This window comes from Helianthus annuus, chromosome 15 (genome assembly GCF_002127325.2).
Source record: "Helianthus annuus cultivar XRQ/B chromosome 15, HanXRQr2.0-SUNRISE, whole genome shotgun sequence".
Classification (NCBI taxonomy): Eukaryota; Viridiplantae; Streptophyta; class Magnoliopsida; order Asterales; family Asteraceae; genus Helianthus; species Helianthus annuus.
Window position 1 is genome coordinate 140114210 of NC_035447.2, and position 26350 is coordinate 140140559.

General features: G+C 36.4%; 1 protein-coding gene and 1 long non-coding RNA gene across 3 annotated transcripts; one reads left to right on the top strand and one right to left on the bottom strand.

Moving 5' to 3' along the window:
• Positions 1–4198: 4198 nt before the first annotated feature.
• LOC110912674 lies at positions 4199–7762 on the bottom strand. Its single transcript, XR_002578104.2, has 4 exons — positions 7433–7762; positions 5404–5551; positions 5235–5305; positions 4199–4399 (listed from the first exon to the last, which is right to left on the bottom strand). It is a non-coding gene; the product is annotated as an uncharacterized LOC110912674 (long non-coding RNA).
• An 8197-nt stretch (positions 7763–15959) lies between these two features.
• LOC110912675 (outer envelope pore protein 21B, chloroplastic) lies at positions 15960–20205 on the top strand. 2 transcript variants are annotated; one of them, XM_022157451.2, is made up of 5 exons: positions 15960–16193; positions 17735–17809; positions 17894–18046; positions 18306–18368; positions 19977–20205. In XM_022157451.2, the coding sequence occupies exons 1-5, from the start codon at positions 16038–16040 to the stop codon at positions 20058–20060; spliced, it is 531 nt and encodes a 176-aa protein (XP_022013143.1). In that variant the 5' UTR covers positions 15960–16037; the 3' UTR covers positions 20061–20205. The 2 variants fall into 2 exon arrangements, with proteins under 2 accessions (XP_022013143.1, XP_022013142.1); XM_022157450.2 differs by having other exon boundaries at positions 15964–16193; positions 18306–18404.
• Positions 20206–26350: the final 6145 nt, after the last annotated feature.

Here is a 26350-nt window from a genome sequence, read left to right on the forward strand (position 1 = left end):
TAAACATCAGTGTTTTTGCAAGAATAGAGGTTGACTATCAGCAGTGGACAGACTTTAGAGAGCAGATGTTGAAGAACAACAGCATTTAAGGTACACCAGTGGTTAAAGACAATAATGAGGATCATTTGAATAACAACTGTTTGTGCAACAGTGTTTTGACTTTTGACAAATAATTTTAGCATCTGCTTGTTCAGATGTAGGAATTGATTTTGTCTTGTGAAAGCACAATATCTTATCTAACATCTGTTGAGCACCAGAAATGCTATTCTTAACAAAATACATTTTAGATGTATATTATCAAGATTAAATTGCCAGCAGTCATCTACAGAAACTTTTGTTCAAGGTTTTGCCAAAAGTCCATTATTCCAGACAGTGGTTTAGCATCCCAGATGATGAAGACATTTCTACTAAAACTACTCATTTTGTGTCTAATTACTTGAACTAGAACATGAGTATCTCAGTAGTTCAAAATCAATTTGCAATCAATTTTTGAGCAGTGACAACCAAACTTGAGCTTAACATGACCTTGATATGTGTGCCATTTCCTTTTGATCAGATTTAAGGATAGTAATTTCACACAAAAATAAGGAAATTGCATCCTGACCAGATATGAACTTTTACTATAAAAAATGAGTAAAAGTACAAAATATATTTTATAAAAAGTGATATATATATATATATATATCTGGTTTTATTTAGAGAAAAGCACCTTAAAAAATTAAAGGAAGTTTTGAAAATCATCAAAAGGACCTGACAGCTTTTCAAATAAGTTCATGATCATGTCATTCTCAAGTTATTTTGACCATTGTTTGGGGTCATTTTCTTGACAATTGATTGTAAATTCTTCTTTTAAGGACAATCAATGGAGATGCCATAGTTACCTGAACGATTCCTGTACTTGATGAAAGCACTCAGTTGCATGATGACCACTGTTTACCCAAACTTTGACCTCATAAGTGTTTTATGCTTATTCTCTTTTTCTTTTGGATTCAAAAGTTTTGAGATAACCACACTTTGAGATTTGTTCATTTCCCTTTTTCCCTTTTTACCCTTTCCATTCACATGTTCAGAAATACTCACTGGGAGATTTTATTTTGAACAAGCTTAGTCCAGAATCATTTTGAAGTAATGTTTTGAGAGATCTGGCCACATTTGTACATGTTTTATTACCAGATCTCACATTACGTATGATTTGGACTGTTTTGACATCTTATTTTCTTAATGTGTTTTGACAAAGTTGTTTTGGTCCTTTTGAGGAATGTCAACTTGCCTTTGAGCACATAAGAAATTTTGACTAACGCTGTATTTCCCTCTTTCTATGTCAGCAGAACACTAGTGTTTAGATGAACATTGGTTTTGCTGATCTGAGGTGCATACTTTAGTGTAAAATATGAAAACATCACAAATTTCATAACAACAGTTGAAATCAATTTTGAATGAAGATGAACACACCATAGTTTTCAGATAAGTTTCCAGGTCTGGAAACAATGATTGAATTGTGCATGACATCACCAGTTGTATGAGATTTGTGAATCTTATGACATCTTGGTTGCTTGCTTTTGAGTCATCGTTTTGAACATGATTTCACGTTACTCTATTTTTCAACTGAAATACAACCAACCTTAGTATCAATGAATTGTGAGCTGAACTGTTATGTCAAATTGATTGTTAGATCGAATTTGACTGTCCAGGCTCTAATACCAATTGTTAGGATCGGAGGCATTCATGATTGTGTTTGTTTGTATAAATTGCACAGTCAGAATATATGAAATGATATAAAGTGCAGCGGAAATGGATACAAACTTTGTAAACACAATCAAAGAGGAAAATAGTTTGATAAACACATGCTTTTCATTGAGTCGAATGATTGAAATACAAAGCAAATGATTACAGCATGTTTACAGAACTAAGCTCCCCCTCAGCCTGATACCCCAAGGTTGGTTGCACAAGATGAAAGGATTGGACTGAAGAAAATGATCCACTCAGTCAATCAAATGTAACAGTACAGGGTACTGCTCCATTTATAGGCAAACCAAACCACTGAAGCATCTCACCTGATGTCACCATGATACTGACATCTAACAAACTAACAACCTATATACACTGTTCTAAACAAACTACTGATATGCAACATCTGATTATTAGTGCAATACAAACCAAGAGATAACAACTGCTTCACGTTCCACTGTTGTAGCCTGAGCACTGATGTTGAACTTCAGTGCTTTCTTCAAAGGTGATCAGTCTTTGAGTGGGCAGTGCTTGTGTCTTCAGCAGTACTTAGGAAACAGCAGTAGATAGAGCAACAGTGTTTGTCTTCAGCAGTTCTTTAGAGTTTCATCAGTGTTTGGTTCATCAGTTGTTGTAGTGAGCAGTACTTAAGATCCATCAGCTGTTAGAATACCACTGTCAAGGGGAAAGCAAAGTGTAGACAGCTGCTTATTGTTAGTCCACTGATGTGATCCGGTTTTGGCTTTACATTATCTGTTCCTCTGGTAGGGTTCAATCCCAACAACCTTTGACGAACATTCATCCCCCGACACGACACTGTGCAAAATATTCTTCTCGTTCTTCGAGTGATATCAAAACCGAGCCTTTGAAAGACTTCAATGGCTCTGATACCACTTGTTAGTCCCGAACAACCCGTGATATCACTCTATGATTAATCGAATGCGGAAAATAAGATCAATCCATAAGAATAAAAAGAAAATATTCATTACATAACTTAGTGCCACTGCTTAGATCGCACACAGTCTCAAGGACTGTCTAGTACGATCTTCGAGAACCTTGCACACAATCCCTAGGATTGTCAGGTACAAGGTTATCTGTTGGGGCTACATGATTACAAAAATAGGGAAAGCTCTACTACAATAACCTAGATAAGACTATTTATAGGAGCCTCTACTCCGTTGGCCCACATTGCCTAGCCCAAGCCCAAGACATAAATTAAACCAAATAAATATGAATAAACGTAATAAAGATAAGCGTAAAACTTTGGACCTAACAGTGGTACTAGGCATTCACAGTATGTAGTTGATGTTGTGGAGAGGGTCTGCAGTTGTAGGGAATGGGAAGTATCAGGAATTCCTTGTAGACATGTTGTTGCAGTAAACTGGGACATGGCTTTGAATGGGCAAGCTGTTGGTCTACCAGAATCTTGGGTGCTTGATTGCTATTGGTTGGACACATGGAAAAAGGTGTACACACACAAAATTGAACCCATCAATGGTAGAGACTTGTGGCCAAAATCACCTTGTCTAACTACCTTAGCCCACCCTTGCACCACACACCAATTGGCAGACCTAAGAAGAAGAGGAGAAAAGATCAGGTTGAGTTGCAGGATGATGCTGAGAGGGCAGGACAAAGTTTACAAAGGAAGAAGAGGAAAAATGTCCAAGCTGATGCACATATTGAAGTGGACAATGGTGGAAAGTTAACAAGGAGGTGGAAAACAGTTACATGCAAGAAATGTGGACAAAAGTGTCACAACTCTAAGGGTCGTGGTAAACAGAAGAGGGGGAAACAAGCAAAACAGGCCAAGAAAGGGAAAAAGTCAAAGGAGGGGAACAATGTTTGACAGGATGTTTAGTTGGTTATGTGAACTCTATGTTAGTTTTTATGGTTTTTAAACTTTTGGCAGTCTTTTGGTTGTAATGGTAGCTTATATGCACTAGACTTTTGGATATTTGGGTTTGGTTGGTTGTTAGGATGCTTATTTTGGTTTGGTTATTATGTTATGGATGTTATGTTTGTGGTAGCTTATATGCACTAGACTTGATGTCGTGGTTATTTACACTACAAAAAAATGCCATATAGTGACATACAAAAAGTGCCACAACAAACAAAAAAGTGCCACTAAAGACCTATATAGGAATGTGCGGCACACAAAAAAAGTGGCATTAGAAGTGCTGACGCTAAAGCCTTTTAGTGGCACTTTTTGGATCTGCCACACAAAAGTTTTGGGCTTTTAGCGGCACTTTTTTTTGCCACAATATAAATAAAGGACTTTAATGGCACATTTTTATGCCTCTAAAAAGTAATCATATATATCCCGTATACTAGTTTTAGTGGCACAAATTTTGTGTCGTATAACTGTTTTCAGTTAATTTAATATATTATTTCAGTGGCAAATAATTTTGCCTCAAATCACATTTTCGATATAAAATACTAAATAAAAGTTCCATAAATGTAAATGTAGAAATCATAATATTATAACTTCAATAATATATTCGATTCGAAACATATCCAAATGTGTAACAAGTAAACATATTCCATTGTGTAACAAGTAAACATATTCCAAATTCTAAATGTTTACAAGATAGGCCTAAACCTTCTTTTGGGTGAGGAATTCACTATCATAAAACATAACTCAAAAGCTTCTCTTCATAGATTGATATCTACCCTGCCATCATCAACCATATGAACAATCATTAGTATTAGTTCATAAAAAAAATCTAAAAGTTCTTTAATTTATAAACTCATTATTCTTGATTCAAAACAAAACATGTATAAGAAAATGGTTGAACATCTAACAATTAAACAAAAACCAACATATTACCTTAACTGCAATGTCAACAAAAAATTTGAAGATCAATTATCCAAACATCTTTCTTGCGTAAAATGAAAATTTTATCAGTTTCACACTTTTCATTTTCAAACAAAAATGAAGACCGTTTATATTTTCAATCTATTGGTTATATAGCTTAATACAAGAGAGCCTACATCTATATACAAAAAAAAGCTGGCGAGACCCCTATACTAGGAGGTTCTTTGACCATATGTATCTAAAGATTTTATGTGAGCTGATTTATTTGTATGTATTTGTGTTAAAACCACCCCATCTAATAATCACATCATCAATAATTTCAAATGACTATTGGAGGAAAAACCTTTGTATTATACAACTCGTGCATAACATAATATTGTTTGTGTATAGAAAATCATAGTAATAACTAGTGGTGCAAATGAGTCAAGGCAAGCCGGGCTGCACTTGAGTGCACTTAACATATGAAAGATCGAGCTCAGCGCGACTCGAGCTTTGCTTCTAAAGCTAGAGTTTGACTCGTGGGCGGTTTTTCAAGCTCGAGCTTGGTTCATTTATTATAAATTCATTTATTTATATTATTTATAATTATTAATTTATATAACTTAGTTATTTTTTCATGATTTTATAAATAGTCATTTTAATTATTTAAATACATAATTAATATAGCCAGTGGATTTGTTTAGGCTCGCACCTTCTCGGATCCGCAACAAGCAGAATAAGGACAATCCTAACTCCCAGCAGCTTCTCCTTCTGCATTGTCTCCTATAAAAATAAAGATATAGTATCAGTGTATCACTTGCCAACTGTGTGTAATTTATACAATCATGTGATGTTAAAAGATAAATGCTTAAATATCTGACCTTAATGTGAAGAACTCCATTGAACTGAATCGCATTTTATCTTAATATCCGCTCAAATCTTTAGAGAACGAAGACTCATCTTTCTTCTAATGTTCTTTACTAATGCGTCTTTGACCTCCTAAGTCATAGCAGGAGCCACTTTCGTAACCTAGCAACGAGAATACATGTGGTGATTATTGGCTTGTATCACGAGCAATTAACCAAAAAAAACCTTTGGATCTCAAAGCATGCAAAGCTACCACCATTCCATTAGAACTAACATATTTAACTTCACGTGTATATGAATTAAGAATGGAATTAGAATGTTCACAAGTCACAACTTAAATGCATGATACTATTCGGTAGAATTATGAGATGTACTGTATATGATAAAAAGTAAAAATAATTTCAACAATGTAGCTCCAACACACCTCAAATGCATGACCATGCTTCTGATACAAAAACCAACCAATATGAATATACAGATCCTGTCAGTGTAGAATTTCCAAAACAAACCAAATTACAATGAGTAAACATTGAATTTCAAGTTGAGTTTCGGATCAGAATGGGTTTCGGGCCGGCACAAGTATCCGCACAAGACAGGTTACGACATGAAACAGGTTTTGGATCGGAACGGTTTCAGTTCGAATTGAGTTTCGGACCAGGACGGGTTTTGGCACGGGACGGGTCGGTTCGGATCGGGTTCGGGATTTTCGTACCCGCGGCGAAAGCTAATTATATATATTTTTTCTATATATCCCATATGTTTTTAGCTTTCCATACCCAAAATATAGCTATAAGTATGGTTTTTGTATGATTTTTTGTTTCGTTTTGATGGTTTTTTCGGTTTCGTTTCGGATCGGTTTCAATCCTTTCAGTTTTTTGTTTCGTTTCAGTTTTTTTTAAGTACAATCTCTCTTTTTTCTTTTGAAGAATGCAATTACCTGAACCCCGTTCTAACCCGGACCCGTTCTGACCCGAACCCGTTCTAACCCGAACCCGTTCCGATCTGAACCCGTTTCGACCTGAACCAAAACAACTTTTTTTTTGTAATTGACCCGTTTTGACCCATGACCCGACCCGAACCCACCTGTTTGCCAGGTCTATGTTTGGTGAATGCTAATATAATAGTCAACCTTAATCAATAGTAGTAAAAGCGCCAAAAAGCAAAACTGCCAGAAACAGTCTAGTATAATCTAAAACATCTAAATAAACATGCCAAAATCTGCAAAATAACAGCTTAAAAAGGCCTGAAATACATGTGTGCCTTGCCTGTCAAACGCACGCTTTTTAAGCACCTTGCGCCTAGGCGACAAGCTCGCCCTTTGCGCATTGAGCCTTTGACTACCTAGACTTAATCTTAAGTATACAATAAAAATAAAAATCTTAGAAAATGAAGTTGATGGATGTCAAAATCACAACTAAAAGCTTTAACCAGCACTAGTCCTTGTTTCATGATTAAAAAGATAAAACAAAATCACAGCATGAACCAAAATCACAAAAGATAAAAATCTTAAGAAATGAAGTTGATTATTTGCAAATGCGCATGACTTAAAAAGTTCTTTAACATTTATGGATCCAAATAGGATAAACCATCACTATATTATGCACTATATGAGCAAAAGGATATAAAACTGGAACTAACCAAATATTCTAGGGCTGATTTACATATTCAGAATATGTGATCTAACAATGCCGTTCACAACTAGGTTAAAGTATGTATAACCATATCAAATCTACACAAACAAATTGGTGCAGAAGGTGTATCTAAACCCTATAAACATGATCAAATATTCCATATTACTAAGAATTTCATCAAAATTCAGGTTCTAACACATCATTTATCCTCAAAATTAACTAACTTTGCTGGACAATAACATGATTCTTTACAATTTTTATTTTCAAATTCAATACTAAAAAATAGGGCTTTTCATACACAAAATTGGGGATCTGGTACGTTTTCAAACACACTGTGAAAAACACACACAATTTAACACATTTTATCATCAACTTACATAGATGAAAGGGGAATCTGTGTTGAAGTGCTTACCAGATGATTTGGTTTAAAATTTTGCAAGGTTTGAAGTTGAACGCTATGGAGAAGATCTGTGAACCCTAGACCAACAATGAAGATCTTGACTATGAAGAAAAAGAAAGTGATCCGTGAAGTGATTTATCCGAAGAGAGAAAATGATTCACCGGTGGAGAGATGGTAGTAGTCCTGGAGAGATGGAGATGAGAGAGGGGGAACCGAACAATGAAGGGCTAGGGGAAGGAAAGGGAATATCAAACGATTGTGGATGGAAATTGATTTTGGGAATGGGAGATTGGTGTTGGGAGATTTTAATTTTTTTCAAGACTTTGAGGAGGGAAAACTTTTTTGAGAGGGAAAGAGTGAAATTTTTAAAGCAGATACTTCAAAAATTTCAATGTCATATCAAATGTGCCTTTAGAACCCATGGAAGATTTTGGTGGCATATTCAAATTGCTATTAAAAATATAAATTAGTGGCACAATAAAACTATGTGTAAAGAAAATATAGCATACACACGTGCTATTAAAAACTTAATTTAGTGGTACAAAAGTTAAATATCACTAAAAGTGTGTTGCATAAAAATTTAAAGGTTAAATCATATTTAAAGGGAAACCAAAATAACGTATGCAAAAAAAGGATTTTATAAATCAATTAAACGGGAGATATATATTTATTTTAAAACTGAAATCATCGTCATTTAAATTCAGTGAGGCTCATTGATGATCCTTTAGGCACATCGTTGGTCGATTACGAACAATGATGTTTGATTAGGTCACTGATTGTGAGCTACGATTAATGATAATATAGGGCCATAGAAATTCAGTACGCTCAAATCAATATAAAATCCCGACCCCGCAACGCGGGGAAAATCGATTCTAGTTTTATTAAAGTGTTTCAAGGAGGGAAAAGAGAAGATTTTAGAATTTTGAAGCACTAAGAACGTACTGGCATATGTAAAGTACCACTAAAAGTTATCAAAAATTTTAGTGGCATATGGAAAGCGCCACTAAAACTCTAAATTAGTGGCATAAGAACTAAATGCTACTAAAAATATGTGTTAAGCAAATGTGGCATCGTAAAGTGCCACTAAAACGTAAATTAGTGGCACAAAAGCTAAATGTCACTAGAAGTGTGTGCCACTAAATGGGCTTTTTTTTGTAGTGTTAAGTGTTATATGATTATGCAGGTATTTAATGTTGTTGTTTGGTCATTTATTTGTAGTCTAAATTGTTCACAAATGCACACTTGCACAATTGGTTGATGTTGTTGGTCATTTAATTGCAGTCTTAAATGTACACAGATGCACACGTGCACAATTGAGTTTTATGGTCATTTATTCGTCCAACTGCCGCTTCATTTATTCGTCCAACTACTACCCTTTGCTGCACAATTTTGTTTTTCGTCATTTATTTATTTGACCCATTTGGAATTTCAAAACATTTGCACACTTCTCCACTATTTGGACATTTGTTTGACCCATTACTTACATGTTAACCATTTGCACACTACTACACACTTTGGCAATTTGTTTGACCCATTTGTTACATGGTAACCATTTGCACAACATTTTTCAACCAAAAAAGTTTTCATTTCATACTAAATAGTTAGATCAGTTACATTTAATTACATCAACCAGACATTATAATCAGCCCTAGAATCCCTAAAATGAACAACAACACAACAATGAGTTTGTTCTTCAACCTATTCTTCCCATGTAGTCGTGCAATCTCAAGTTCAAGTTGGTTTTTGTTTCTTAGTAGTCTAGGTATGATACACACTGAACGACTGCACATTGGGGGTCTACCCACCCAATGAATCATTTGCATCCATGGTTCTGTAAAACAAAATTGAAGATCAGAGAGATGAGATGATGTAAATACAGTTAAATTTCAGAAACTAACCATCTTAGGGCATGAGTAGAATCGTCGACCAGGGTTTAAATCGGTCCACGAAGTCAGAATCATTGCTTCTTCTCCACAATTGCACAACACCATTTTTGTCGATCAAGGTGTTGAACTCAGAGCTGATTAAGGTTGTGTTTGATGTAGGTTAAGGTTGGGGAAAATGATTCAGTGGGCTTTAATAAAGAGGTGGAAGGGGGTTTTATACCTTAATGGACGAAATGACCCTCACATGTCCAGCACATGACCACACTCAACGTTGGGAACTAACGTCCGTTTCACCCAGGGACTATCCGAGTAACAAAGTCATAAACCATTTGGGGCCTATAGGTGTTATTTTGCAAAAACCACAGGGACTATCCGTGCATTTTACTCAGAAAAATTACAAATAATTTATAAGACGTGACATTTGGTCCGAAAAGGTTTTTGTAATTTTCTCAAAGTCTAATTGTTCACAAAAAAATTACTAAAAATCATTTAGCACATAAAGGGCAATTTCGTCACATTCTGTTGACAGTTTACGGTTTATTTTACAGAAAAATCCTCGTCGATCCGATTGACGAAATTCCAGTTGGAGAATTTTGTAACCTTCTAGGACTGTCTACTGTAAAAATTTCAAGTATTAACTCCAACCATGGACCAAGTTATGACTCTCGTAACAGGATGTAACTTCTGCAGAAAAATGCAACCTGTACCTGTGTCTCCGTTTTAATCTTTTGACTGGCCTAAACTTGTCGAAAAATTATGAATCTAGTTGGGCTTGAATATTGTTCATCGAAATCCCCTTGTAATGCCTTGGTAGCTTTTAGTTTTGCCCTAAATGCCTACAACAGAAAACATAAATTAGAAAAACTTAATCAACAACAAATTAATTTACATATCCAAGTCTTTTACCTTCATTTTGGAAACACCAAGCACGTATTTTCTCCCCAGCTCCTCTTGGATACTTCTAACAGGAATATTAGGGTTTGACTCTATCTGGTTTAGAACCCACTATTCCTTAGCTAAAAAAGTAGAAGTGAAATGTTGTATTTTTCTGGATAGCAAGCACTTGTGATCCGGTTTGTAGGTTTTGACTACCCAAGTTTCTTCATCCTCATCTAACTTTGAAAGATAAAGTACCCAAGGATAGCTGACACGATTTAACCTAGCTTTTCTCTTGTCATTACATAAGCCAATCCCCTTTTTTCCCACTTGTACCACTTGACTCAATCACTGTTTCATTAAGCCCACTAGTATTAACATTGTCAGGCCCACTGTTTGGCCCAATGTTGATTGGCCCAGTTGTGTAACAAGAACCTTGCCTTCACATACCACCCTAATCTTTTTTATCATTTCTAAGAAAAGATATTGCCCTCCTTGTTTCAATAGCATGTTTATTAATGCAGTCTTTTGCCTCTTTAGCAATACCAAACATCTGTCCCACATAGAACCTCACTTTTGATGTTGTGTTTTCACCTCTTTTTTTCCTTTTGAGTTCTTTTAGTTTCGTACCCCTCTTACACCTTAACTACCCCACTGAGTCTTCTGCCAAACTTGTGACACCCTAGGAAAACCAGGAAACCATGCAACCTAACTAGCTCCCTTAGTAACTACGTGCTAAATTTCGGGACGAAATTTCTTTCAAGTTGGGGATGATGTGACAACCCGAACTTTCAAGGTTAGTAAAGTTTAATATTGTGATCTTAACTCCTCGTTATTTCCCTTCAATGTGTCACACGTTCCGTTCTAGTGTAATTCTGTTATACGTATATAAAACTTTGTTAAACAAACACACTATTATAATTGGGCCGCACCCTCGTGTGTTCAAATGAATGGTCGTTTTATGTGGGCCACACCCCAGACCCTTGAAGCCCAAACCTAACCCAATTGGAGTAAAAACCCAAACTGCCACTTGTGCACATTGTGAAGGTTGTTTCGTCCAAGAGTTGTGGCAACCCAATTAAATGGACTCAGGCCCAGATCGACCAAGATATCATGTTTGCTATTACCCTAAACCTTGACTATTTAGAGCACATATCATGTTACGTACTATATTGTTGCTCAGTAATAAACTCAAAATTAAACGCTACTTTCCCCAAGGTTCGTGCGGCATAGCAGACCCCCCCCCCCCCTCTCGAGACATCATTCTATTAATCGAAGATCTTGGTTAGTACGTCTATATTTATGTTAGTTCTTATTGGATTTCTTTATGTGGTTATGATTTACAAAAGTGTTAGAATATGTTGATTAATAAATTGATTATTTCTTTGATAATGATCACTTCACATTGTCGGCCATTAGGTTTCAAGTTTGCATGAGAATTGTCAGTGGACATGTGATTGATAATAGTTTAATATGTGTGCAACTTATTAATGTCATGTATGTTTAGATTGGATATGATCTGCTAGTGCTCTCATCAATCGAGGATTAGGGGTGTATGAATAATCTGATCATGTGTAATATGTATGATAATTATTGTATGATGGTAGTTATGTTGTTGATTTTATTTGCGATGTTAATTTGGGATGTTGGCTTGAGTTTATTTGTTCCAAGTGTAGTTATAATAATCAGAGTTATACAAAATTCCTGGTTCCAAGTATATGCACATGAATGTTTCACAACCATGTTAAATCAATTAAAGTGAATCAAAGATCATCACGTGGATTTGTCAGGACATTTTTTTATAAACATTGAGATTTGCAATCAAAATTGAGGTCCAATTAAATTTTCACAACAAATAATTCATCAGTTTGCTATTTGATTCATAGTGTGCGTGTGATGTTTTTAAAAGAGTTTTCGGCCACTATACTCAATAGTTGGTGTTTTTATTAATTGATAATTCTGTTTGTGTAAGAAATAAAGAATTGAAATAAGGTTTGATGGCACAATTGAATCAACAGTAACACAAGGAATTAATTGTTTTGTATTCACCTCTCGGATTGACATCCGAACGAAGGACAATCCTTTACACATCACATGAAATCCGATCCACAACCAATGTTTCAGTATGTACAATGCACATGGGCCTGGGGGTAGCCTGACACACACATACACACACACACACACACCTGTTTTGGGCCGCTGTGCACTATTACGAGAACTGAATAAACTGTTAAGTGATTGGGTTTTAATGCTATTGGGTGACATACTTTCTTGTTAGATTAAGTGACATGGGCCGCACATGCACACACACACGGATGGAGAACATGTCAACGGGCCGTTGTATTGTGTAACGGGTACCCAGACCAGGAACTTGTGTATGTATGATTTATTATGTGAATATTTGCAATATGTTGAGTAATGCTCGTGATGTAATGCATGTAATAGTTTAAGTGACATGAATTGATAAATGCTTTTGTGAGACATGGGCACTGTGGAGTGACTGACACAACTTGCACAACTTGTTTAATGCTGGTGCACTGTCTGATGAATACATGTGAAACAATACACAGTAAGCTTGTATGCGAACTGACTGTTATGTGCAACTGTCATAGGATTTGATTGATCCTTGTGTGAAACGTGTAATTAATTCTACCGAGCAAAACTAAGGTGAATTCACACTCTTTCTAAGGCATGGGATTCCCGGTGGTTGGGAATGGGTTAAAGAACTAAAACGGAACCTGCATATCCTCCTTGGGTAGGATATGTACCGCCATCCTTCATGGGTAGGATGCCAATATTAATCCTGTGTATTCTCCTTGGGTAGAATACGTACGTTCGTCCTCCTTGGGTAGGACAACAACCTTAAACTTACTAGACAAAACTTTATCATGAAGTCCCTCATTTTTATATCGACTTAATCGCCGGGCCAATGGCGAGCGGGTCATTAGTTGATAGCGCTATTAGGGTTGACAAGCCTCACACCGTGCCGGTAATGGATCTGGGCACTCAGTCAATGATGATAGACATTGACTTAGGGCACAACTTACTTTCGTCAGTTGTCGATATGGTAACGGTCTAGTGGTTCACATGGGGAAGCCCCCACTGGTTATGGACATGGTTTGGGAAACAAGGAAACGGATTAACTTATGGTTTACAAACGAACTCATGGTTTTGAACAACTTTAAAATGAACACCAACTGTGAACTCGCTCAACTTTGTTGTTGACTCGTTGTTACATGCCTTGCAGGCCTTTAGGTGCATATTGTTGGAACTTGATGTCTGGGATGCTGGAGTGGTCATGGGTCGAGATACATGGAAACACGAGACGAATCTAATGGCTTTCACACACTTGGTTTATGAATTTCTTAATTAATGTATTATGCTTCCGCTGAATGTTAAATAATGTTTTGTAACACTTCTATCAATAATAAATGAAAGTTTTATTTATTTATAATTACGAGTTCAATGTGATTGGTGGCTAGATCCTGGTACGTCACACGCCCCGCGGGGGTTTTCCGCATGTGGAATTTTGGGGGTGTGACAAAACTATCCAAAGAATCATAAGTTAAATTTTCACCTGTAAGAGGGTCATCACTATCATTCCAGTCATTGTTGCCAACAGATTCATTCACATGCCCAATAAACTCCTCACCATGGTCAACATTTTCATGGTACTCTCTTACGTCAAAAGCAGCATCTTGCATCATAGTGTCCAAGTCTGCTCTAAAGTCATTATCATCTGAGTCATCGTCCCCATCTTCTTCACGTTCAGACTCACCATCACATGATCCCTCATGCTCACATTCAGCCTCACCCTCATTGTTAGGTTCAGGACCATGCTGATTATCTGTATTGTAAACAGGATAATCAGTAGAGAAGTCTGCATTTTCAATGTCATATGGAAACCCTCCATTCCATTGAATGATGCTTCAAACATGTTACCTTCATTGACAGTACCCTCATTACCATTGTAATTACCCTCATTGACACCAGCCCCATCATCAGCAGCCACATTACCCTCTAAACTACCCACATTATCCTGTAAACTAACCATATTGCCCTCTGCACCACCCTCCTTGACACCTACACCATCATCAACAACCACATTACACTCTAAACTACCCACATTACCCTAAACTTGCATTCTTGTGGCAATATCTTCAATCCCATTCAGTCTAACCTCTACAGTCTAACCTCTACATTCTGGTTACTAACTTCCACTCTGCTATTTGGTTCACTAGAACCCTCATTAAGCCTTAATTTTTTTGCTACCTTCAACTTCTTTTTAGGTATATTAACATTGGGCCCTGCATCTTCTAGTTCTTCAATAACCACAAAAGTTGATATTGGAGGGCTAAGGTAATCTGGAATCCGAGTAAAACCATGTTCTATAAACATTCTTATAACCTTGTTTGCTACAACATATTTGCCTAAACACAAAACATCCCTATCATTTCCTAAAGGTGTCAAACCAGTGTCTAAATCTTGCCTAAATATTTGAAAATGGTAGTAAATTTCAACATCTGGGATATAAATCTGGAGGTCCCTAACCATCAAATCTACCTCATGCACAGAAAACTCATATATGTTGCAGTAGTCAACATAGCTAACCTTTCCGTCAACGTATCTTCTCTGTGGAACCTTTATGAAAACACCACCATAATACACTTTTAAAGTTAACAAGTTGTTATAACCTCATGTTCATTTGAAAAATCAACGAAAAGAAGGTCAATTTTGGTTTTTAATAAAATCAAGTTAGGATTTTTGGATACTTACCATAGACATTTTCTGCTACAAACGCCTCAGTTGGACTCCTTATTCTCCAAGTGTTGTGTCTCCGTGGGTTTCGAGGATCATCGTCTTCCATTACTGGTTAGGATTAGGCTTTGATCGGTTTTAACTTTGGGACTGATGAATATGATCGCCACTGATAGAGAGAGAATGACGTGTTGGGAGAGAAATGGGAGGGAATACAACTGACAATGGTTTTAATGAGGTGGAAGGGGGGTTTTATACATTAATGAACGAAATTACCCTCACATGTCCAGCACATGACCACACTTAACGTTGGGAACTAACGTCCGTTTCACCCAGGGTCTATCCGAGTAACAAAGTCATAAACCACTGGGACCATGAGTGTAATTTCCAAATGTTGGAGACTATAGTTGTTATTTTGCAAAACCACATGGACTATCTGTGCATTTTACTCATTCTAGAAATAGAAAAAGAGTTAACTTCCATTTGCTCTCTGTGATTTGGTCATTTTAACGGGTTTTCCCCAAGAGTTTAAAAATAGTCATTTTCCTCCCTGATTTTTCTAACTTATCGTCATTTTGCTCCCCGCCTCTAACTCCATCCAAAAAATCCATTAACTAGAAGGATATTTTGGTAATTTCACCTAAATAAACCTATAACTTGTTTATTTACATGTATATAAGTAATTCTTTTTTGATCCCCATCTTTCCAACCACTCTTTCTACCAGCCACCACCACTTGCAACTACCACCTGCCAACCACGACTACCACAATTTTTAACTAAACGTTTTAATTAAGTTAGAGCTAGGGAGTAAACTATCGAAATACCCCTACTTTAATTGAACATTTTAACTGAGTGAGAATTAGGGAGCAAACTGGTGACAAACTCGAAAGATCAGGGAGGAAAATGACTATTATTAAACTATTGGAGCAAAACCGTTAAAATAGCCAAAACAAACCACATGGAGCAAAACACGAAACTCTAGAAAAAAAAATAATAAACTCTCGGCAGTATTCATTTTAGGGTTTTACCACCTGTTCCGTAGGAGAAAATTAGTATCTATCTATCTATCTATCTATCAACCTGCAAAGAAACGAGAATGGAGACTTCACTCCGATACGGCGGAGATTCCAGCGCCCTTCGAATCAATACGATCAAGAAGCCTCCAACTGTGAGGTACGCCGGAGATACCAGCAGCGCCCTCAGAGTCCATGCTAAGCAGAAGTTTCGCATCGATTCCAACATTCTACTTCAGGTAGCTTCTTTTCTTCACCACTTTCCTATATCTTACAACAACACATATATCTATACATATTGGATGAAAGAAAGGATTTTAGACCTCAGTTTAGCAATCAATTTGGGGAAAATGTATGTTGTGTTTATATTCTATCCTTCGTTTATGTTCTGAAGATGTTATTAAGCAGGATTATACAAGTTTTTGAAGTAGTTGATTAGGTTTAGATGGATAATGGACAGATTTGGCCAATTGTTCCTATCATATTTCATTTCACTTCACTTCACGGTTAGCTATAACAAGGTTATATTTAAACTCATTTACTGCTAATCAAATCATAGGGGTACAACATATTATCAATTTCTACAATTTAGATAATTGGTTCATAGGCACTACTCAGATGGGAGAAGTGTGGCTTTTGATGGTGTTTTGGGCCAAAGTATCAATTACATCCATAATTGATAAGCCCATTATTCATAACGTTACCAAGCCCAAATGACAAATAGCACATACTACTTAATACCGTCTTACCTAACTTTTATATCTCTACCAGGTTCTAGCCTAACTTCTAAATTTTGGTGTTTTGTCATATTAGTATTTTTTATGTTAAAAAATATTAGTTTGTGGTAGTTTTAGAAATACAAGTAAAATAATTTATTGTTTAGGGCATAGATATTAAAGGCGCACTCAAGGCGCATAGGTTTCGCCTGGGGCCTAGGCACAAAGCGCAAAAAAAGCGAGAGCCTGAGAAAAATAGAGCGCATAATGAAAAAAAAGTTAAAAATATATTATGTATTAGAAAAAAGAATACTATTCTTCAAATAAAATAAACAAAGTCTATTATGTAACACTTTATATCATCTAATTAGTACCAAAGTATTAGTGTAGAAAAGTAGGTTTCCTTGAATAAAAAGTAGAAATCTGGCTAGAATCTTGTCGGAATTTAGAGAATTTGGTCGGAAGCTCTTTGGAATCTAGGAATCTCGCCGGAATGTGTGCCTGAACCATCACCCGGAGAATTAAAGCGCAATTTCCTCGACGTAAAGTGCAACTGCCTCGCCTCACCTGAAAAATGGGCCTAGGCGCAAGAGGCGATGGCTTTTAACAACTATGGTCTAGGGTAAATTTGAATTTAATCAAATATTCGAATTCGAGTTTCAAATACAAATCGAATCAAATTAAATAAATCAAATTTAAATTGAATATGAATACACGTAAAAAAATCTGAAATTTTCGATTAATTCGAAAATTCGTTATTCGATTCGTTGAACGCCTCTATGTGCATCGAGAGGTTGTACATATAGCTTTCTAGGAACCTGTATAATAAATATAAAAAGGATGATATAAATACCTTGCATCTCAACTCTCATGTACGTGATGCGTGCGCTTTCGCCTCGTCTTCGGGGACCTTATCACGTCTGTGTGCCTCACAGTTTCTAAATCCAAGATTAGGTATGGGAAAATGATGTTTTGCGGTTACAATTTTTTTTTATGACATTATGTTGTTTCTTCGTTCATTATTAAAAAGTTTGTAATTCAGGCGTGTTCTTACAACTTGACAGCTTAATGGAGAACTTGATACAAGGATCGGGGCTCCAACTTTTTTCAGTGCACTCCTGAGATTCTTCTCTCCTGAAGTAAGATTAAAAAAAAAATTCCTGCTAAAGTTTTTACTTAACATTGCTACTCTGTTTAATTTTTTTTTTTTTGAACTTTATTAGCTGTCAGCAAAGATTGGAGCAGGACTACGATATGATAGACGTGAAAAACTTCATTATACCATGCATGGGAAAAAGTCATTTCAACTTACTCCTGATCCAGTTGCTAGCTTTGTTGTTAAGGGCCGTTGTGATCTTGACAAAGAATTTAAAAAGGTTAGTTTTTATCTTACAACTGATTTGGTGGGCTTGACATGTAAAATAAGTCTGGTTGCTATAACTTATAATAAATTGAAATTTGAGGTTGGGTTCTGCTATGGGCCTAACTTAAAGTCGTAAAAAATCAGGAAAAGCGTGAAGAAAATGGGTGATGCCCAATAAGAACTATAGTTGCAACTTACAAGTATCCTATTTACTATTATAGGATTATTATTTTCTGCATGTTTTTATGGTTCTCTTATTGTATTTATAACAGCCAACACCAAGTGGTGCCGCTGAATTGGTTTGGAACGTACTTGATTTTCAGAACGATCAAGATGTAAGGCTTAAAGTTGGCTATGAAATCTTTGACAAGGTATTTTTTCACAAGAAAATGGGTGGGTCACTCGGGGGGTAAAAGGTCAAGATAAAAGGGAAAGGTAGTGCTGGTCACAGTGGGTCGGGGCATTGACGTGCTAACAAGTTTTCTAGAATCGACGTACTAGATATGGTTATAAAAACCTATTTGTTTCTTTTGAATAAGTTGATTCAACCCTTTTGACCCGTTTGATTTTTAGATTTGACTTGTTAGAGATAAACTTTACCCCAAGCGGACCCCCATCTACATATGACACAAATATGATTGTTGAGAAGCTAAACACTAAATTTGTAACTTATTTTTGTACAACTTTGTATATATGTATATACACACATATACTCGTATTGTAAGGATGAGTTTAAATGATAACCACTAGTTATTTAGGAACCATTGCATTCACCAGGTGTGGGCGTTCAAAAATGGCGTTGTTGCTGCTCAACGCCGTTCACATCGTCTTGTCCACAACGTTTAGCATGGCGTTATTGATTGGGCGGGGGAATCTCCACCGGCATGGAAGAGATTTTGCAGTCGACGTGGCACATGGTTAATGGACGTGAATGTTAGCCGTTTAACCCCAACGGTTAACTTTTAAATTTTGAAAAAAATTACCTTTTTTAAAAATTCTAATTTCACACTATAAAGTACAACCCACCTCTTCACCCAAAGTTATACAAACTCCACGACTTCTTCATTTTTATACAAACTCCACCACTTCAACGCCGTTCCACTTCACCCAAAAAAAAAAACCGAGGATGGCAGCCGTGGCGTGGACCGAAGAAGAGGATATTGCACCTTGTGAGTTGTGGGTCGAAGCTTTGAGCCACCACACGCCGGATAGGCGCTTGAGCGGTCCTTTTTGGAGGATAATCCGACAACACTTTCAAGCCTATACGGGTGAGAACAACCGAACCGTCGACTCTCTCTCGTCTCATTTTAGGACGATCTGTCTTGATTGCAAAAGATTCGAGACGATCGACACCGCCATGGAGCTCGAGGGTGGTGATCTCGGGGAGGACGACATCATTCAAGTGGCTATCATCAACTTTAGGCACGTGCACCACCGTGAATTCAAGCTTTGCTTGGCATGTGAAATCATTAGATTTTTTATTTAAATTATGTGTTTTTTAGTTTCGTATTTTTATTTTATGTAATGCTTTTAAAATTTATGTAATGTTTTTTATTTTATGTATTTGTTTAATTACTACTAATATTTTTATAAGTTTTTAATACATTTTGTATAATTTTAATTATAAAATAATACAAAAGGTGTGACACGTGTCGGAAAAAGCCACGTTTCCACGCCGCGGGCCACACCGTCCGTTTTAACACCACGCCCCGTTCTGAACGCCCCGTACTCCAAGTGTTGTAGGAGGTAGGGTAAGAGTGAGCGTAAATTGGGGGGGGGGGGTGGGGGGGATGTCATCTCTTTCCTTCCTGCCTTTATCTCTATTATGTATATTGTTCATGCAGTTCCATAAATCGAATTTGAATCTCTAATTAGATCTTGTAATATTTATTTTCTCTGTAAACCTTGGGAGAAGTCATTTTTTATATACATTTTTATTGCAGATTCCATACGTACAAGTCAGGGAAAACAATTGGGCATTTACTGCTGATGCTAGTGGCAAATGGAATGTGAAATATAACCTATGATTCAAAAACCTTGGTATCCTGTCTTTATTCTTTTGTTCATATTTATACAATGTCACAACCATGCTCTTAGTTTTCAAGTAAGCAGTTTGGAACAAAGGGTGTTTGGGATTCGGCGGAAAATCATAAAAGTAAACATTTTTGGTTACACACGTGTAGAATGTCGTAGTAATATACAGATTTTTGTTGGTTTATAAGAAAAAGAAAGTAGATATGTGACCAATTGTTGTGTATAGTGTAAATAAAGAAGTAATAAATATTTCAAGTTGATTCACGAAATAGTTAATTGTATTTCATAGGTATTATTTTTGTAATGTTTAGATATATAAAATAAGATATATAAAATAACTAGTGGGAAACCTGCGCAATGCGACGGGGACGGCAATCTACAACGCTGTACTTGTTTCCTGTTATTTTTTTTTTTTTTTGTTTTTATTTAAAGTCAAACAAGGATTTATACCTGCGTGCGGACGGTTTTACATTAGGTTTTATAGTTGTTTTTATATGTACAAAATCTGGTCTAAATGCAACCACAATTTACAAAAGCTTTTGGAAAAGATATGTTTTGACTTTTATGTTTCATTTGACTCTTATGGTTGGGTATGTCTTTGGAGCTGGGATCTTACCGGAAGCAGTCTCTTTATCTCCTGGGATAGAGGTAAGACTTGCCTACATCTCATCCTCCTCAGATCCTTCCAATAGCTTTGCTATGGGTGGGATTATACTGGATATGATTGATTGGTTGATATTTTGACTTTTATCACGAACTTTTCTTCTTTGATGCTCATTATATTCACGATTTTTTCATCTTTGATGCACGTTGTATGCAACGGCGTTTCTGGACTAACCCGTCATGTTGCGTTGGCTTTTTGGAATACAATTTTATATCACCAAATTTAAAATCAAGGGCACATACAAAATCCAACAGCCCAGAAAAACTTACATACAGTTATCATAGAATTTCATATAAGAAAGGATCAATTTGAGTCAACAACGGAAGATAGGCATTCTCACAATTTGTCCCTGTATCATAAGCTAACCCTTCTTCCAAATTAATAAGTAAATTGCTATTTTAGTCCCTGAGTTTTTGTCCAAATTGACATTTTAGTCTAAATAGTTTTTTTTCTCCTCTGGGTCCCTTACTTTTCATTTTTCTTGCCATTTTGATCACATTGCTTAACTTAGTTTAAAAACCATGTTATAATCAGGGGTATTTTTGGCGCTAAATTATTATGAGGTTTATAAATTATGTTGTAAACTACCCCTGGTATCACTACATAATAGTTATGCCAAAAATACCCCTGATTATAACCAGATTTTTAGACTGAGTTAGGCAATGTGATTAAAATGACAAGAAAATGAAAAAGTCAGGGACCCGGAGAAGAAAAAAAAACTATTTGGACTAAAATGACAATTTGGACCAAACCTCAGGGACTAAAATGGCAATTTACTCCAAATTAATTATACAAACTTGTCTTTCGGTTTGTGATTATCAAAAAACTTATTCGTATAAAACATAAATTTAATAATGATAACATAATTTTAAATAAAATAATGTTATAACAATCAAGAAACCTTACATATATGGAACATCAATAAATTTATTTTTGTTCATTCTTTCCATTAACATGTCTACAACTCTGAAAGTGAACATCTTTGGATCAAAAATAGCAGCAACCCATTTGATGAAATAAACACCTTGTTGATATCACTTTTTACTATTTTTTACAAAGTGGCATCTTATATATACGTATCTGTATTGATAATTTTTATATAATTTCCTTTCTTTGTCATACAAATTTCCTTTCTTTAGCATGATATGGAACCAAACTATGATTTTCAAAAGAAGGTTGTAAGATATGTATTTCTTGGAGGTCCTTTTGCTTCTCTTCGAAATTTACCTTGGAGAACTTACCTTCCGAATGGCTTGGTTCGGGTTCTTTATATTCATGTGTGGGCTTTTCTTCGAGTGGTTCCTCTTCGTTCGGCTTTTGAGGTTTTACCTCTTCTTCGATCACCCCTTTGTAACAAATGGTTTCTTCTCATGTACAAGATTGTTTGATCAAGAACTCTTAAGTTCTTGAGACTTTGTATGAGGCTTTTGGCTTCGGGAACTATTGTGGGTGGTGTCTCGTATGTTTTAAACGTTGGAGTATCCCAATCATTGGAAGCTCAAACCTTAGTTTCTCATATGTTGTGTATGAGGTTGATAGTCGAAAGAGGTAACAATTTTGTACCAAGTGAGATTCACCGCAAAAAGTACAATATGGTTCCTCATAATCATCATAACCATAGTAATCATAATCTCCCAGGTAATAATCCATTGTTTGGATAGTACTCAAAAGATTACGGCTTCCGGAAATTGAAAAATTTTGTGAACACGGAAGGTTTACACGGCCTCGTGTCACACCCCGATTTCCACGTGTCTCACCGGTGGGCCCGGTGGGGGATTACCGTGACGTAGTTGGCAACATTATAGTCAAACCACACAATATATATGAATGCACAGCGGAACCATAAAGATAATATATTTCAACGTAAAGTGTAATATCAAAGTATCACCATTGTTGAAATAAAATCCACAGGGGATCAAATAATAATAATAAAAGTATTGCTCAATAGACTTCAGGCATCTTAAGCTTGCGAGACTTCCAATGATGCTAAGGAGAAATCCCAGCCAATTTCGCATAGTACCTGCATTTAGTCTTTTTGGGAAAATACGTCAGTTTACACTGGTAAATACATTCAACTGACTCATTTTGGAAAATGATTGAAAATTGGTTTGAATGCACTTGGCACAAAAATATCTTTTGATTAAAATGCACAGAGGCAAGATTAACCTTTTATAACTTGGGAGAATTATTTAATATTATATTCTTGTGAACGAATTACATGTTACTTGTGCGTTCAGTAGCCCGGATCTAGTCCGGGTTAAAGATCAATAGACACACCACAGCGATCTATTTATGCACTGACGAGTGTACGCCTACTGATGTGCGTGAAGTGTGTTATATTTTTAGATATATATTTAAGCCCTTTTTACACTTTTAGCCAAGTTTTAAATTTATAAAACACGATATTTACTAACACTAAACACACATATGGGCAAGTGCACCCATCGTGGACGTAGTATAGTGTTGGTAAGATACCGAGGTCGTCCAAGGACACAAGAGCTTTTAATACCGGTTTATCCTCAACGTCTAATCAAATCAAAAAGTTAGAAAAATGTTTTAAACTAAGAAAAATAAAAACTAGCTAAATGCTGAAAAATAAAATAAAATAAAAACAGATAGACAAGATGAATCACTTGGATCCGACACGTGTATTAGTATAACCTTTGATTATTTTCGCACTTTTGCACTTGTTTAAGAGATTATCTTAGTTATTGTAGTATAGGCCCCTTTTTCGGAGGTGACGTTACCCTCAACCCAGTAGTTTGAGTCAGCAAGGATACAATCCTAAAGGGTCGGATTATTGAAAGATAATGAATTAAGTTATTAATGCAAATTATGGTAGGCCCCGTTTTCGGCGGTGACGTTACCCTCGGCTAAGTAGTCTGAGTCAGCAGGGATACAGTCCTAAATAGCCGGGTTATAGTATTAATAGTAGTTAGCTTATGAGGGGGTCAAAGAGTTTGGATCCCCGCCATCCAATACCTATGGGCATTGAAGGAGATCCTACTAAATTTGACCCAGGTCCCAAGCAGGACCTCTAAACGCTGAACAAGGGCAAGACCTTTACCAAACCGTTCCCTTAACCCCCGACCAGGTAGCCAACATACCTCCATATAGACCGTGGAGATATGAATGGTGAAAATCTTTTATTTTATATAGACAGTAAAATAATGCCAAGACACCACGGACAAACGATAAGGAAAGATCACCTTCAACATAAGTAACTAGTTATTAAAGTCATTAATACAAAACCAAATAAAAAGTGCAAAAGATTAAAAATAAAAAGTATTATACTAAACACTTGTCTTCACCAAGTGATGTAAGAGACTTAGGCAAACATGGCCTTGATTGTCAAGAACTCTTACGATCAATCTTGGATCCCGAGACGACTCACACACTCTATGATGGACAATGGATGATGGTGGTGGATGATGGTGTTATGGTGGTGGTGGGTGGTGGATGAAGTGTGAGAGAGGTGGTGTGCCAAGGGATGAGAGAGAATGAAGCCAAGCTCCTCTATTTATAGGCTGAACAGAACGCTGGACACGGCCCCGTGTTCGCTGAACACGGCCCCGTGCCCGTCTGACATTCTCTCTCTTCATTAATTGTAATTGCGAATTACAATTAATGCGCCTGCTGTACTTTCAACACGCCCCCGTGTCCGCTGGGCACGGCCCCGTGGTGAGCAATGGAAGCTTCTACTGGTTTGTCTTTTCTGCTGCTTCCTGGGCACGCCCCCGTGTTCACTGGACACGGGGCGTGTTCAGGCTCTGTTCTCTTCTCTTTGTCTTGGGAGGTGCCGTTGAGGGTCCGGGCAGTTTACTTCTGTTCCTTTTCTTGTATTTATGGTAGAATTAGTGGTCTTTTTGCTTCTTTTGTGATTTTGAGCTCATTTCATCCTGAAAATACAAAAGGAAGACAAAAACACTCTTTTTCCAACATTAGTACTTAAAAAGGGTTAGTTTTATGCCTTAAATGATGTGTTTTATATGTTGCATTTTACACACATCAAATACCCCCACACTTGAACTTTTGCTTGTCCTCAAGCAAAACTCTTTTAATGTGGCTTACACTCCCAAATGGAATAGGTAGAAGAGAAGTTTTTTTTTTAACTTGTCCTAGAGTGTCGGGAATCCAAGGTTTGTATAGGTTCTATTTTTACCTTATTTACAATCTTATTCGTCATGGTTTATTTTGAACTTTTTCATAAGATAAACTACTTAATTTGGCATAGCATGCCTTATTAAAATTCCTTTTATATACAAGTTCACATACCTCACGGGAGATCACTCAATCACTCGGCCGAAGGTGTATATTTAAGTGAATCGCTCGAGAGCGGCACGGATTTACATTTTCCATATGCTTGCCAAGCGATCAATCCTCCTCCTTTTTAACTTTTTACCTTTGTAAATATCAAGAGGTCTTTTGGGGTGAAGGCTTGGGTTTAAAGGTGGGTGGTTGGTTAGTGGTTAGTAAAAAGGGCGAAAATCGTAACAAGTGTCGGTTTTCGTAAAATACCTTATTTTTGGTGACATTTATTTTTGAAGTATTTCTCCAAACAAGCTTTTTGTAGCTTATGTTTGTTTTTGACTTCATATTTTTTTTTTTTTTTTTTTTTGATCACATAAAGGTATGTTTATGAAAAACCGAGTTTGTCACTAAAATAAAGGTGAAAAAATGAAAAAGGTTTTTGGTGGGTAGAAAATTGTTTTGGGGGTAATGAAATGAAAGGTTTTAGGCTCAAAGGGGTTTTCTAGGGGGATTTTGGGTAGGTAAAAAAATGAAAAATAATGGTTTTGAAAGAAAAATAGTTAGTCCTAATGCCTCCATCATTTACTTACTTGGGTTTAAGTTGGTAAGGACCGGGAATGTATCGTCGTGGCAAGTTCTAGATTTGTAAAGACCGAGCGGCTATTCACACAAGAAACGAAAAATGAGCATTTAATCTAAATATGTGTATTTTTATGCTCAATAAAGGCTCAAAACTCACTTTTTGTGGGAATGGGTTTTTAATGTGACCAAGCATATATAATCGAATTTTAGCTAGACTTGTTATACCGTTTCATAATTTTCTTATGTTAGTTCTTTTTATCACGACGCTATTGGTTGTAAGTTTGTAAAAATATAACCCTTTTATAACTTGTTATTCCCAACTTAAACTAAGACAAGTAAATAAATAAAATAAAAAAAAATGAAAAAGTTTTTTGAAAAAATTTGGGGTGTTTAGCGGTTCCAATAGAGTTTTGTGTAAGGCTTGTTTTAGGATTTTGCAAAATTCCAAGGTTTTAGCATCCCCCCCACACTTAAATTACACATTGTCCTCAATGTGTCCAAAAATAGAGTTTTTGGCTGATTAGAATATGTAAAAGTGTGTTTAAAAACAAAGATTTGTGTTACTGGCACTCTGGACACGGCCCCGTGTTGACCGGGCACGGCCCCGTGGTCAAGTGCCAGTAACAAAAATTATAGAATTGAAACAGAAGCCTGGACACGGGGGCGTGTTCGCTGAACACGGCCCGTGTCCAGTTACCTGAACTGGGTGATTTCCTGCAGGGGGCTCAGCACGGGGCCGTGTTGGTTGGGCACGGCCCGTGTGGAGCCTTCTGTTATGGAGATTTT